Consider the following 15,453-nt stretch of genomic DNA (forward strand, 5'->3'; position numbering starts at 1 on the left):
TGCCGCCGCGGGTGTGAGGCGGCCCGGCCTGGCCTGGCTGGGTCCCTCCACCGGGCAGCCCGCCCAGGTAACCGGGTTTGGCCGGCGGGCCTGGGGGCGCTCTGCACCCTCACCTCTTCCGGCCGCTGTGCGGGTAGTGCTTGAGGAGCGGGGTTGAGGAAACGGCTGCAGCTGGGCCTGTGCGGGACGGTGGGCTGGGCAGCCGCCTGTGCGTGTGCGACTGACTGACGGGTCGGCGCGGGGCTGCCGCGCGTGACGGGGCCGACCGGGGCAGCGTGAGGAAGCTCTACGGAACAGAGGGACGAGCTGGTTGCGGCCGCCATTGCGCCCCGCGCCCCCGCCCGGGGCCTGTCTGGGGGGTCGCGGGGCGCAGGCGCGGCGGGCGGGCGGAGGGTCCTCTCCACGGGCGCGCGGGCGCCTTTGTTCCCGGCGCGCGGGCCGGGGCGGAGCCTGCAGAGCCGCCCCGCCCCCCGCTCAGGCCCCGCCCCGTCTCCGCCCGCAGGAGCCGCCGCCGGGGCCCGCTCGCCGGCCGCCTCAGCCACAGCCGCCTGCTCCCGCCGGCCGGGCCTGCGCCGCTGCCGCCGCCCCCTCCCCCCTTCCCACCACCCCCAGTGCCAGAGCCATGGCGGGCGCCGCGTCCCCCTGCGCCAATGGCTGCGGGCCCTGCGCGCCCTCGGACGCCGAGGTGCTGCACCTCTGCCGCAGCCTCGAGGTGGGCACCGTCATGACTTTGTTCTACTCCAAGAAGTCGCAGCGGCCGGAGCGGAAGACCTTCCAGGTCAAGCTGGAGACGCGGCAGATCACGTGGAGCCGTGGCGCCGACAAGATCGAGGGGGCCAGTAAGTGCGCCCCCTCCCCAGGGCCCGCTGCGCGCGGGGGCCGCGGGGGTCTGCACCAGGCTTTCGCGCGCCGCGGCCCGCCGCTGGAGTGACTTGGATAAACTTTCGGGCCTTCCCCCGCACCCTCCGGTCCCCGCCCCCGCCTTGGCCCCGGTGGTCACTGGGGGCGGGGGGCATCCGGGTCCTCGGTCACCTGACAGGACACCCCCTCCCCCAGCGCGGGTGGGGGGCATGTTCCGAGCTCTCGGCCCAGAGGCCTAAAAATCCTAGTGGGTCGGAGACCGGTGGAGCGGGGTCGGGTTCTAACTATCTCGGGAGGGCCAAGACGAGGGAAGCCCAGGCAGCGTCAACCCACCCAGCCCCAGAACCTGGGGCCAGACCGGACGGTCACCGCCCACCACCTTTTTTCCCAAAAGAGAGTCTTGAAACTTTCTGGGCCTCCACGCTGGGCTCCATTTGCAAAGGAATCTTTGGGTTCCCTGAGTAGAAGTTAGGCAGATGTTGGGGTAGGGTTGGTTTTGGATCAGAGCCAGCTCTACTCATCTCTCTCTTGAGGAGAGGGTGGAAGGTAGTCCTGTTTGGTTTGGAAAAAGCCTGAGAGAAGGCAGTGGCTTTACAACAACCCCCCCCCCCCCCCGCTTTTGTCCTGAAACTGAATTTTAGAGGTCTGCGTGGGTGGGCAGACACCCAAAGCCAGGGCAGGGACTCTTGGTAAAGGGGCCAGGCTCCTCTTGCCCTTAGAAGCACATTCTCTAGAGCTTGGCCCAGAAGGGCCAGCCTCGGGGCCTTGGAGTCAGGTACTTTTTTCAAGAGCGTGCAGCCAGTTTGGGGTCTCGCCCTTTGTGTGCTGCGTCCTGTCCTGTGCTGCGTCCTGTCCTGTGTTCCAGGGCTGCAGAGAGCCAGGAGCGGCTCCTTTTGGTTTCCTGCCTCCCTGCCTTCTCAGGCCTGAGCTTGGCTGCTTTGGGGCAGATCTCAGTTGGAAGGAGGGAGTTGGGGATTTTGAAAAACCCCACAGGTCTTTCAGTGTTACTCCACTTAGAGCCACGCTGCCATGTCTGTGCTGTGGCCGGATGGGCACCCAGCTCTACCCTCCATCCCCCACCTCCAAGTGTGAGAAGAGAATGTGTCTGCTACCCTAGGTTGTGGGTTGCTTCCTGCAAGGACCCTCCTCCCCAGAGACTGGTGTTAGAACCAGGTCCATGTGGGGGAGAGGGGGTGTCAGGAAGTGACACCCCCACGGGAAGGACCTACAGACCTCCTTGGGTATGGTGTACATGTGTGTAGATGGGTGAGGAGATTGGGAGGAAGGAAAGTCTTGTGGTGAGGCAGCCATCCTCAACTACAAACTCCACATCTGATGCAGCTGCTGAACTTAGAAATGGCAGCTGCTTTCCTCTGGGCCTCCATCAGCCCTGTTAGCCATCAAGAGAAAATGTTAGTGATTTGAGAGACTGGATTCCAAAGTGGAGGAAGGACAGATACTGCGGGGAGCTGAGATAGACTCTAGGCACAGCCCCTTCCTTGCTTTTATGGTGCTCCCTCTGCTCTACTGAATTGGTGGCACTGGCTGGAGGTTCCTCGATAGAGATTTCCTGAGTAACTAACACTTAAAACCATGTGTGTGACCAACAGGCGGTAAGTGCAGCACACTGGTTGAAGGCAAGGCTGGATTTGAAGCCTATATATTCGTTGTGTTTCCCTTAGCCAGTTACTTATCTTCTCTCAGCTTAGTTTTCTTATCTGTAAAATGGGAGTGGTAATATATCCACTGTATAAGGTTGCTCTGGGGATTACATGAGAAAATTGATGTAAAACATCTCACAGTGCTTGACACACTGTAAACGTTTAATAAGTGAGCTGTTTTTAATAATAACGATAACGTGAATAGACTACGACTGTTCTCCTGGACCCCAGACTGGGATTGTTGAGGGAGGTGGAGCTTGGCTGTAGGAGAGGGTGAGGGTATAGGAAGGGAGGAGGATGGGGGTCAAGTTCACATTTCACTTAGATCACTACCCGGAAAAAGGGAGGAAATGGTTTTGTTTTGCTTCAGCTCTTCTCCTCAGCCACCCACCTGTCGTATAGAACAGTACATGACAGAGTAAAATTTATGGAGTAAATCTATGGAGGCTTGCACGTCTGACTGCTGGGTAGGACTTTTATTTGTAAGTTGGGGGCCTGAACAGAAGGGAGGGGTGTGACGAGGGAGGGAAGAGTCTAGTCCATGGTGTCTCTTGTCTTTGGAGGCTGGTGGAAGGAATGCAGAGGACCCATGACCCCAGCCCCCAAGGGTAGATAAGCTAGAGAAATACAGGTTCAGTGATCTTGCTATCTGGGAGCGTGGCAAAGACTGTAGAAGGAGCCCGGGCCCTTTGATTTTGGAGGCCAAGGTTGAAGGAGTCTGAGTAAAAATGCTAGTAGATGCTTGTGTAGAGTTCACACTTTGTAAATGGAGCCTCTTGCTGAAGCCACCCCGCTTCTGCCCGTCCCTGGGCGCACCTTGTTGGTGGGTTCTGATCCCTGCAGTACCCCCTCTGCAGCCTTTGAGGAAATTTGGGTTGACAGCTGTGACCCCTGCCACCTGGCCTTTTGCTGCTGACTCTGCCAGAGTTCCATATAGTGCTTGTCCCCTGGCCAAGGAGAGAGGCGCTTCTGCTGCCCTGAGGGTGTCTGGACCTGAAGGAGGGATGCTGTGGTTGGTTCAGCGAAAATGCACTCCACTCGTGCATCAGGCCTCATTCGGACCCTCACTGTGACCTCTCACTTTGCCACTTGTGAAATGGGACTGGCACTTGCTGACTTCTGGGGTGGTAGTTTGGCTCCAAAGAGGGGTGGGGAAGTGCTTTGGTGCCAGTTGTCATGGTGATGTGACAGGAACCAAGTTGATGTTTGTTTTTTTACGTTACAGATACTGACATAAATGAATACAAAACAATTATAGACTTCATGCTGAGTGCTACAGAGACCTTTCATCATGTTTTCTTGGCTAATCTTCCCAAGTATATGTGTGTGTCTGGAGTCCTGTCCCATTTTACAGATGAGGAAATGGAAATACAGGGAGTGAATTGTGCCTGGAGTGATAGTGCTAGTTGTGACAGCCTCAGTTAGACCCAGCTCTCCAGACGTTGACTGACTAGCCATCCCAAGAGGACTCTCGGCCCCAGGGTTGTGCTGACCGTGGGCCTCAGGTCCTGTGTCCCAGCGGTCTCTTTTGCTCCTCTAAGAAATTTTTGTGCTTTGACCTGCGTTACAGACAGCCTCAGCTTCTCTAGGTTCTGGCTCCACACTTTTTCCTTCTGGTGCCTTTCTGGGGTGAGCTGGTTCAGTCAAGGGTCATCGTGGGCACAATGGCCTGTGTGAAGGTTCCACGGAGGGCTCTGAATGACAGCCATGCTCTTCTGTGGGACTTTTGGAGCCTCAGGCTTTCGTCTTTGATTTTTTTCCTCCTCTTCTAGATGCTAGGCCCTCTTAGGTGGTGAATGAAAACAGGTCCTAGCCATCAGGAAAACTAAAACGATGATAATTCCTAGTGGTACCTTTGATGGGGGTTGGCCGCGCAGGGAGGGAGGGGTCAGTATGGTGGCAGAAGAGAGCAAACCGCCCAGACTAGGCAGTCAGGCTCAGAGAGGAGGTGATATTGGGACCACTTATCTTGGGCTTGACCTCTGTGGCTGTCAGGCTGGTGAGACAGACCACAAGGTCTGCTCTGATGGCTGGGCCCAAGGTGCCTGAGGCTGGCAGGCCCGGTGTCATGGGGGTTTTCTTTGTACTGGCTGATTGCTCCCAGTGGGAGAGGGGCAAGAACACATTCCGGATCTCCAGAGCTAGCCATCTCTGCATGTGTGTTTCCTGTCTGACTGTAGTTTTTCCAGGGGAAGTCAGACCTCTTAGTGTTTCCCCCAGCACCCCACACTTGCCCTGATGTGTGGGTTTCCAGACCAACTCTGCCAGGCCCCCTGTCCAGCTGGGGCTCTTTCCTGTGAACTTAGGAAAGGGCCTGCTTCACAGATGACTGGAGAAGCTGAGCACACCCAGCATTGGGCCCCCTTCCAACACCTCCAACTGAGGAGAACCCTAGGAGATGTGGGGGTGCGGTAAGAGGGGGGTGATGTTCTTGTGCACCTTGTAGAGTGTTTTCTATGTAGTGCCCATGCTTCCCTGGGGGGACATCTTTGAGAAAAAGATAGTAATAAGTGACAAGACTCTAGGCAGAGATAACAGTCAGGAATGACTGTGAACAGCCAATGGTAATTGAGCCACAGTAACTGGAGGTTTGTGGCCAGAATCAGCCAGATCTGACTTTAAGACTGTGTGTGTGTGTGTACCTACATACATATGTACACAGATGCATAGGCTTGAGTCACGATTAGAGATCTTGGCCACTAACCTTTTTTGTGTAGCCTCTTAGAATGAGGAGCATTTATTTGTTCAATAAATAGTGTTTGAACTCCTCCTGTTTGCCCAGTGCTAGGCACTAAGGGTGAATAACACATGGACTGTGCTGCTAAGGAACTCCCACACTCTTGGAAGAGACAGAACTGGGAACATGTAATTATAACCGTGTGTGCTGCGTACCATAATAAAGGTCCACCAAGAGCTCTGTGAGTGCAGAGTAGCGAGCTCTGCTTAGTGAGCTGGGGTTGAGAGGAGAGAACCAGGGAACGCTTCCCAGGGGAGGTGACCTGTGAGCTGAGCCTTGACTGATCGAAGAACTTGTGTGGCTGAGGCACTGGGGATCCCTATGTGGGGGTCAGGAATGCTTTTAGTGTGGTAGAGGTAAGGCTGGGGCTGGTTGGAAGCAGTTCAGGGACAGCCACAGGGTGCCTTGCTCATAGGTTACACTCCGTCCTACAGGTCGTGGCTGTCAGCAGAGGCTGAAGCGGGGCTGTCTTGCATTTTATCTGGGAGAAGTTGAGGGAAGCTACTGCAGTTGGCAGGAAGGAGCTGATGAGCAGGGGCAAGACTTCCTTGCTGAGGCAGGGCAGGGATACGACAGTGTGTCCAGATGGGAGGGGTCTGGGTCTGGAGGGATGACTAGACTAGTGCAGCATAGTAGTTTAGCATTTGAGTACTGAACTCACCCTGCTTAAGGTTGTGTAACTAACTTCCTCTGTGACCTTGAGTGTGTGACTTTCTCTCTCAGGTCTCTGTCTACAAATGGGGGTTATAGTAACAAGCTGCATTTATCTTGTAAGGGTATTGTGAACATTTGAGGAGAGTCTTCCTAAAGTGTTTCACATGGAGTGTGGCACAGTGGGTGTTCTGACAAGGAGGAAGATGAGGGTTAAGTTCCCCAGGAGTACCCAGTAGCGGAAGGGAGCAAATGTGCCTATTGTATTGAGGGTGCTGGTGCCTGGCCACCAACCCTTTCGGTTTGGAGACAAGGAGGCCTCCCCATTCCCTCTCTCCAAGCTCTCAGCAGCCCTGATGTTGTCAGGGCTCTTTCCCGCTGCCAGCTTTTGCAAGGTGACAGGACAGTTGGCTGAAAGCAGCTGCTTTGGTGTCATATTGGCCTATTTCTGTGTGCCTAGTCCAGAGAAATGCTGTCTGAGCACAGTGATTGGAGACCCCTGTTTTCTAGGAAGTGCTTTAATGCTACCACCTCAATACAGTAGGGCCTGTCTCTGCCTCTACTGTCACTGTACCTGTCAGTCTTCATTAAGTCATGGCATCTCTTCCCATTCTGTGCCTTTTTCTCTTATATGGCTTCAAAGAGGTCAGAGATGAATAAGTTGGAGGGAGGAAGTGAGGCCTAGTATCACAAAGGCCTGGTATTAGGGGAAAGGAGACGCCCACCCCCAACCCCCTTCTCTATTTCCTTAGAACTGGAGAAGTCACTGGGGGCTGGGAGAAATGGGGGTGGGATAGGAGGAGGGAAATGTGCTGGTGCTCCGTGTATAGTGCTCTGTTCAGAGAAGCATGGTGCCTGTGCTTCCCTGGAGGGAACTCTTTGAGGACTATATGGTAACAGATGATAAGACTCAAGGCAGAGCCAAGGGTGTTGAGTGGCCTTGAGCAGCTGTTGGCAAGTGGGCTCCATATGACTGAAGATTTGTGGCTCAAATCAGACTTGGGTTCGAGTCTCAGCTCTTCCTGTGACCTTGGGTAAGTTACTTTAACCTACTTGAAACTAATTTTTAGCTGTAAAAGTCACTTCCTCATAGAGCTGTATATTAGCAATAGTTAAAAGAAGTCGCATATGGGAGTAAGATTTTATGTGAAAGTGCTCTGCATAGCATTTGGCACTTGTGGGCACTTAATAAGTATTTGTTTCTTTTGGTTTTGCCTTAACTAACTACAGAGCTCGAGTTCTTTCCACCACCAGGCATGGCCACTGGTGGCTGCTCTGACAGCCTGGGTAGAAATCTGTTTCCTGCTTGTTTTCTTTGTTCCTTCCCAGAGTTTATGCACAGAGGACCGGGGCATGAGGAAAATCAGGTATTTGAATAGTGCAGTAGAGTTCATGGGACATTTTCTCATCTGTGCTATTGTTTGCGTGCCGCCACAGCTCATGTATTGAGGGAGGGCAAGAATGGTTAGCTCTCCCTCATAGATGAGAAACCAGGGCCCCCAGGGTAAGGTCACACAGTAAGTTCATGGCAGTGCCGGGACCAGATGCAGGGTCTTGATTCCCACTACGATATTTAGTTTATTTTTTCACTCTTGAGAAAATGACAAGAAGATAGACTATTCTGGAGGACCAACGTGCTTTTTTATGTGGACACAGTGATCTGATCCACTCTGCCTTCTGGCCAGATGTGCTGTTGGACCAGCCTAGGCTTCTGGCCGTGGATAGACTGGACCTAGACCCTCCATCTAGATTATCTGCTTCCTCATCTTGCCATGGCACCCCCATCAGGAAGCTTTCCTCTTGGCCGGGGGTGACGATAGCAGAGCATGTGAGCTGGAGGACAAAAAAAAAAAACAAAACCCTGCTCTGACTTGCTGTTACTGGCTCACAGTGACAACTGTCCCTCAGCCTCTGCAGGGAAATAAAGACCTGGGGCTCCGTGCTCGAGGTACTCGGAGAAGGGCTTCTCTTTCATGACAAGCTCAAGTGCATAGATTCATCTAGGTGTTCTTTCATTTGCCTGCCTCGCTGGTGTGTTAGGCCTGCTAACTGGGTCGTAAGAGCTGCGACCTGTGCCTTGTTCCCGGTGGTAGTAGGTCTCTAGGCCAGTGTGTTTATCACTATAGCTAGTCTGTCCTTAAAACAATAACAAAAGACCCCAACCCCCAGCTTGCTTGGGCCTCTTGTGACACACTGAACCAGCAAGACACCTCTGTGCTTCACTGGCTTTGGACGCTGGCGTTTGCTGACGTGCCAAGCACCAGGGAGGCCAGTAATAAATGAAAAGATTGGGGTAGGTACAGCCAGAAAGAGCAAATAATTACGGGACCTGGGGCGTGCTGTGGAGGAGAGAAACCAGAGGCCGTTCTGTCAGTCAGGAGAGGTGGGGGTGTGTTCTGATAATGAGTAACCCCCGACCTCAGTTGCAGACAGCAAGTGAGGCTCATTTTTTACTTCTACATGTGCGTGACCATGACAAGCCCCTTGTTCCTTGAGTGGCCTCAGTGAGCCATGGCCTCAGTGGCTCGGGGTCAGCCTCCTGGTGCAGGGCCCGAACGCTGGGCAAACTAGGCTGGAGAGGGGTTTGGAGAACAAAGGCTGGGGAGGAATTCATTTCTGTGGCTTGGCCTGGGCAGTGGTGCGGGGGCCTCTGCTGTTGGGGCCAATAGACTGCCGCTCGTGTGGCCAGGCGCTCTGCAGCAAGGTACCTTCGTGTTCAGACTTGAGATGCCATAGCTGTGCCACTGCCTCATTGTTCTCTCCCTGCTGGGCCCTCCTTGAGCTGCCCCTGAAACTCTGATGTTGTGGCCACAGCTTCCTGCTGTTGCCCAGAGGTAGGGCCTCTCGTTGCCTCCTCACAGATGCTCTCAGAGCTCTTTTGCTGGATATGCTGGTGCCTCCACAGGGAGCTCTCAGGAGAGGGAGAGGAGGAGGAGGGGCAAAGAAATGTGGAAAACGGGCCCTCCCTGAATACTCGCGCTGAGGGAAGAGGCAGTGGGGACATAGAGTTGGTTGCTTTGGAGGAGGCTGTGGTCCCAGGAGATGGGGCTCTAAGTCTCTGCTTGCCATTTTCACTTAGCTCTTAACATTCTCCCCCTCCTTGTAACACTAGTTCCTTTCGAGGTGGTGCTTGGCTAGCCTTTAAGAGGCTGCAGTGGCTGTGTGCCCAGGCACAAGTACTAGCTCTCTCCCCCACTCATCACCTCCTAGGAACCGGGCCCATCCTGGGGGAAGCAGGGAGGGCTCCTTTTTATAGCCACATGTAGGCTTTGTGTATAGGCTCTGCTGCTTCCTTCCGGGCCCTTCCCAGTGTTGGCGGTTGGCCCTGGCTTCAGTAAGACTCAGGATGCAGAATAAATGGGCGGGGCTTTCTTCTGCAGAAGACTGGCATCTCCTTTGCTGAGCCCATGCCTGGCACAGAGGACACTGGGGTTAGCAAGCAAGTAAAGGAGGAGACTTGGTCCTTGATCCTGGGACACTTGCAGTCTGGAACATGCCGAAAACCATGAGAGCCCAGAGCCAGCAAGACACATTTGTACCTAAGACTTTATAGGCTGAGCCCAAGTGTCCAGACATAGTCATCTTCCTCTCCGTAGCAGCCCATCTTGCCCTTGTGGAGTTCCTCCTTTTGCCGGCTGGTATGCCAGCATTGGTTAGAGAGTCTGTACAAAGGCTTTGAGGTGCCTGGGAGCAAGGCGTGGGCACGATGAAGAGTGGGCAGTCTGACGGAAGCTCCAGGCCCTGGCAGGGAACGCTGACCAGACTGGTGAGGGGCTGGGCCACGGCGAGTTTTACCACTTGTTTGTGTGAGATCTAATTCTAACTCAGTAGGGGTGGGCCGTTCACTTTGGGGTTGGCTTCCTGTTTTCTTGGACACCTGGGGATATGGCTGAGCTGAGGGAAGTGGTTGTTTAAGGGATGGCCCCAGGTCACAGTGTCCTTGGCTTGGCCTCGCCTGTGGGGGGAGTAGGGCACTGACCACACAGGGCCTTTGGCTGTGAAGCTGTGGGTGTGTGGTGGGTAAATTCTAACCCCATGGGATTGAGTGACTTTAGCCTTAGGCCCAAGAGTGTGGGTCTGAGTTCATAGAGTGACTAACCGTGGGAAGGAGTGGAGGAGCTGGCCACAGGTTCCAAAGGCTTTTCAGCCTGCTTGGGGGCAAGAGGGCAGCATGGGAGGTGATAGATTCTCTGAGGCTCTGCAGACCACTTCCCCCCATTCCACCTGATTTTCTCCCAGCTGTTGGGAGGCAGCTTCCCTCTTCTACCCATGTCACTTCCTCTACTCGAAGAAGTAGTAATTGAGTATAATGTGCCTGTTGGCCTTTCTTGGGAGCTCTCAGCATATCCACCGGGGTTAGAAAGGGTAACATATGTCACGTTGTCCAGGATTTTATTCAGGGCCCCCTGATACCAGCAGTGAAATACAGAGTATCCCCTCCAGTGACCAGAGAACACCTGGTGCAGAACACCTGGTGCCTGGACTGTTTCCACAAGGATGTCCTAGTCCCTGGCCTGAGAATGGGTCCACAGTGGGAGAATGAGGCTCTCTAGGCTGTGGTGGGAGGCAGCGAGGAGCCTGTTAGGGGAGGTGAGGCCAGAAGCCGTCTTAAGCAGGTAGAACTAGGAAATTTAAATCAGGAGGGAGAGGTCCCAAAGTAGCCATTCCTGTTGATAGGGGAGGCAACTTTGAAGAATCCTGGCTGGGCTTCCTGGGGAGGCAGTGAGTTCCTGATCACCTTGGAGTGAGGTCAGAGGCTAGATCATGCATCAAGGCCTTGCCTGTCTAGGAAGTAAAAGAAGGACAAGAGGAGTGCCTTGGCTTGGTCTGGTCAAGAGGCCAGAGGGAGTGTGGCCAGATGCTGAGGAGAGGCTGGCTTTAAAACGGGAGAGCCTAGTGGGGGGCTCAGAAGAGGGTGTCTGGGTGAGCAGGCCTTGCCTTCATGACTTCCTTCATCGCTTAGCACATCTCCAACCTCCTGGTCAAGGTTGATTCTGCTGGGACTTTAAGGGCTGGCTGCATACCTCCCTCCCACCCCCCTTCCCCCAAGAGGGAATAGGGCATGTGTGGTAACATGGAAACCAAAGAGGCAGGAAGCCAGGGCTGGCATGGAGCTTCACAAGGAGCTCCGCAGGGGAGGCCACTGGCATCCCCCTCCCATCTCCCCTCCCAACTTAGCTCCTGCTGTTTGGATCGCCAGTCAGAGGCCCCTATTGTTTCCACAGGGGAGGGAGGTCCCAGATTTTTCTGTCTTCTAAGCCATTCAATTTCCTGCCACAGCCTGGGGCCTTAAAGTTGACAGGCATAATCAACTCCCCTAGGAGCTCACACTCCATAGAGAAGACAAAATACGCATAGGATTCCCACTCATCTAAGTGCTTGGTAAACATGGTTGTGATAATAAATGAAGCCAGTAAGGCTTGTCCAAGGATTAGGTTGCAGGTGTTGAGAGAAAAGGAGGTGCTAAGAATGGTTCTAAAATTTCTAGTTCATGTATCTGTCGGGAGGTGATGGTGTTAGCTGACCCAAGAGGTGTGGCAAGAGGCCTGGGTTTTGGTGAGAGAAGTGTTGAAGAGTGTATTTGGGTTTGAGGGGTTAACTTTTTGAGTTGTTTTTGAGGTGAGCAGGTGTAAATGGCAAGTAGGTAGTTGGACCAAAGGGTCTGAAGCTTAGAGCTGAGGACCGAGGTGTCCGTAAGAGGAAGCACTGAAATCTCTGGGCACCGATGCCTGGGAAAAGATAGAACACTGGGAGAGGAGAGGACCTTGGCCTCGGCCTTGCAAAAGGCCTGTGTTTAATGCAGGTAGGCCTGCAGCCTAAGAAGAAGGGAGAAACCCAGGGGAAATCATGAGGGAGAAGCTGAGGGCAGAGGTCCAAGCAGGAGGGAGGCCATGGTCAACCTTGTTGACTCCTCTGAGGGGCAGGAAGGAGTATGATGGAAAAGTGACTTAAACTCAGTGTTCTGGTTCTCCAGGTGGCCTGAATATACTAGGGGGAGCATTTCACTGGACTTTTGAGGTCCTGGACAGTTATGGGGCCCGGCCCTGCTGGGCCCTCAGCTTCTTCTGTAGCTGGGGCCTGGCAGACACAAGACATCTGGAAAGAAACTTGGACATCAACCTGTGGTGGTGGCTGGCACAGGTCAGAGTTTACAGGACCTCTGCCTGGGGGGCTGAACCATGGGCTGCCTGGGGAGTTATTTAGATGTCTGGATAAGAAAGTTGGAGCAAGCCGGGTCCATACTGCAGCTTTCTCCTGTTGTGGCCTTGAAGGCCAGGAAGGCCTGCTGTCCCTTCCCCTCTTCCATGAAACTGAATGCCTAGCCCCACCTCCAACTCCAAACTGCTTCACTGATGCCTTGGCTTCTGTGATCCCCTCTGCCTGACACAGGCAGATCCGCCCTCCAGACCTGCCTTCTACAGAGCAGTCTGAGAAGTCCCAGAGAGCAGCGCTCACTTTCTCTGCTGTCAGCACCACAGACATCTCCCTGTTGTTCCATCTTTGGACGACCTCATAGTTATCTGCTTCCACATCTGTTTCCGCCATCAGCCAGGGGCTTTTCTGAAGGGCAGGAACTTAAGTGCCTTATTGATCTCTGTTTACCCAGGACCCAACCCAGGGCCTGATACTGAGTAGATAGATGTCTAATACACGTTTGATTAGATGATGGAATGAATGAATAAGCGTAATAGGCAGCCACTCAACTCTCTCCCAGCTTTGGGTTCTCTGGGTGGGGCCTCCTTTCCCTTCCTTCCTTTGTGGCCTAGGCATGGTGTTCCCACCTCTGAAATCCATGGGATTAGGCCAGCGTTATAGGCCAGAGGCCGCCTGCCTGGGTGGTGTGAAGGCTAGGGACCATGCAGAGGGCCCTAGTTCTGCCAGGAACCACCATGTGACCAGGACAGGACCCTTTGGAACCTCCATTTTCTCATTGCTCCAGAGAGGAGATTCATCTAGAATCTAGACTCTGGATGATTCATGTGCTGGCAAGGATCCTTTACAGCTGTACCCTGAGGCAGTTAGTACATGCGGGTTCAAGGTCCCACGTAGGAGGACCCTGCAGACCTCCATCCAGCTGTCTGAATGGCCTTTTCCTGTTTATGAAGGTGGGAGAGGGCCCAGATGCCGAGTCAGGCCTGGCTGCCCTTCTCGGTCAGGTGTTTGGGGAAGAGTGGCTGATGAAACCGCAGCCAGAAACAGATGCTAAACTCTGCCCTGGTATATCTTGGACCCCCACATTCAACCAGGGTCTCCTTGTGTACCCCTGGGAAGGGCTGTGGCCTCTCTCTCCTGCTGCTCTTTGAAGGCAGCTGCTGCATAGGAACGGGAAGGAGAGAAGCCCCATCCTCACCTTTCCTTCGTTGAGTGACCCTGTGGCTCCAAGTTTCCCAGCCTGGATACTTGTCTATCAAATGGGGGTAGATAGCTACCCTCCCCCCCGCACCCCCCCCTCGACCTCTTCTCTGGTGGTAGCTGGGAGCTGCTTCTGACTGTTTCTGTTGGAAAGTAAGAGGGGCAAGGTCGTAGTCTCAGAACAGAGGGGATTGGGGGCCCTGAGGGGGCCTCTCCTTCCAGAGGCCTTGAGCAACATGGAGACTGCTGGCCCATCCCACTCCCTCTGCTTCCAGCTGTGTCAGGTGCTTTTCCCACCTGTGCCTAGGTTCTGCCCTTGCCTCCCCTCCAGGCACCTCCATCCTTCCCCTTCAGAGGTCTGCAGGCTGCGAAAGCTGTATCTTCTATTTTTTTAAAATTTTTTTAAATGTTTTATTTATTCCTGAGAGAGAGAGAGACAGCATGAGCAGGGAAGGGTCAGAGAGGGAGACACAGAATCTGAAGTAGGCTCCAGGCTCCGAGCTAGCCGTCAGCACAGAGCCTGACATGGGGCTCAAACCCTCGAACGGTGAGATCATGACCTGAGCCAAAGTCGGACGCTTAACCGACTGAGCCACCCAGGCGCCCCATGAAAGCTGTATCTTCTAGTTGGTACAGCTGCCTGGGGGCAGAGCCCCTTTGTCTCTGGCCCCCTCCAAAGGGGGCTCTGGGCTGCAGTGTCTGCCTTATCCTTGAGGCACTATGCGGGAACTTGCGTAGGGGTAACAGAGGCAGGGGGCCAGGAATTGGCCACAGAGCAGTTGCTTCCCCTTGTGGCTTCCTGTCTCCATCTCAGCATCCTCCAAAAGAGAAGGCTCTGTTCCATCTGTGTTCCGTCTCCCAGTGTCTGTAGTTTCTTTAGAGGGTGATGAAAGAGGTGGCTTACTCAAGGGGCGAGGGCAACTGGGAATGGCCCGTCTGTGTACCTCAGGCTGTACTTGGAAGGGCTATTGATGAAGAGCATTTTGGGAGAAGATTTTTTTTAAAAGATTTTATTTTTAAGTGATCTCTACAGTCAATGTGGGGCTCGAACTTACAACCCTGAGATCAAGAGTCACATGTTGTACTGTCTAAGCCAGGTGCCTCATTTGGGGGAATTGTCCACCTCTCCAGACTTGCTCTTCTGAATCTCCTGGTGACCTTGGCTTAGAGCCAAGGAGGGCAGGGTGCTCAGGGAGTCCTGCTTTTTCTGTTCCTCAAAGCTCCATTGGCTTCCTGTGGTTCCCATCAGCTGTAACAACCTTTGTATAGGGACTTCCCAGTATTTCCAGATTGCAGTGGCCCTCTAGGGTCATGTCTCCCCCTCCCACCCCTTCCCAACTGTGACTGCTCCTTCTTTTTTCTATCCCCATAGTGAATCTCACCAACTTCTGCATTTGTATATTTGTTGTAGCTCCTCTGCCTTTTTTGTCCCACTGCACCACCTTTTCCAGGAAGCCATCCCTGATACCATCTTTGAGCATCTGTGGTCTTCGCTGCCTTTGTTAGATAATAAGCTCTGGAGTCTAACTCATGTGTTTATTCTCATGTTATTCTTTTTTTTTTTTTTTTTTTTAAATTTTTTTTTTAATGTTTTATTTATTTCTAGGAGAGAGAGAGAGACAGCGTGAGCAGGGGAGGGTCAGAGAGAGAGGGAGTGACAGACTCTGAAACAGGCTCCAGGTTCTGAGCTGGCCGTCAGCACAGACAGAGCCCAACGCGGGGCCCGAACCCACGAACTGCGAGATCATGACCTAAGAGAAAGTCGGACGCTTAACCGACTAAGTCACCCAGGCACCCCAATTCTCATGTTATTCTTATAACTCATGTGTGCAGAGGCTTGGAGGGAGGAGGGTGGGCTGAGAACTGATGCTGGGGTCCTTGGAGTTTGCTGCCTTGGTTGGACGTGGCCCCTTTGGAGCAGGGCTGGACTTTCCCCAGCTTCCTCCAGCACCCTCTGCAGAGCTGGGCAAACAGGCCTGGAGGAGATCTGGAAGTCCACAGCCAACAAGTGGGGTAATGAAAATCCCCAGACCTGCCCAGATAACATTCATTTTCCTCTTTCAGGCTCTCTAAATTTGGAAAAACAAACAAAAACCTTCATATTTACCATGAGATGTAATTCTTTTAAGTTACAAAATGTGTGTGTGTGTGTGTATGTGTGTAATTCTGTGTGAGTAATTTTTGCAGTTT

General features: G+C 53.6%; 1 protein-coding gene across 2 annotated transcripts in view; it reads left to right on the top strand.

Moving 5' to 3' along the window:
- Positions 1 to 15,453, top strand: part of PLCG1 (phospholipase C gamma 1) — a 37,304-nt gene continuing 21,851 nt past the window's right edge. The window contains exons 1-2 of one of the 2 annotated variants that reach the window (XM_039227067.1): positions 1 to 67; positions 503 to 839. In XM_039227067.1, the coding sequence (XP_039082998.1) occupies positions 623 to 839 (217 nt within the window). In that variant the 5' untranslated portion in view covers positions 1 to 67; positions 503 to 622. The remainder of the gene's footprint in view (positions 68 to 502; positions 840 to 15,453) is intronic. The other variant, XM_039227068.1, reaches the window with a different exon arrangement.

Source organism: Hyaena hyaena, unplaced genomic scaffold (genome assembly GCF_003009895.1).
Source record: "Hyaena hyaena isolate Hyena2069 unplaced genomic scaffold, ASM300989v1 scaffold_25, whole genome shotgun sequence".
Taxonomy (NCBI): domain Eukaryota; kingdom Metazoa; phylum Chordata; class Mammalia; order Carnivora; family Hyaenidae; genus Hyaena; species Hyaena hyaena.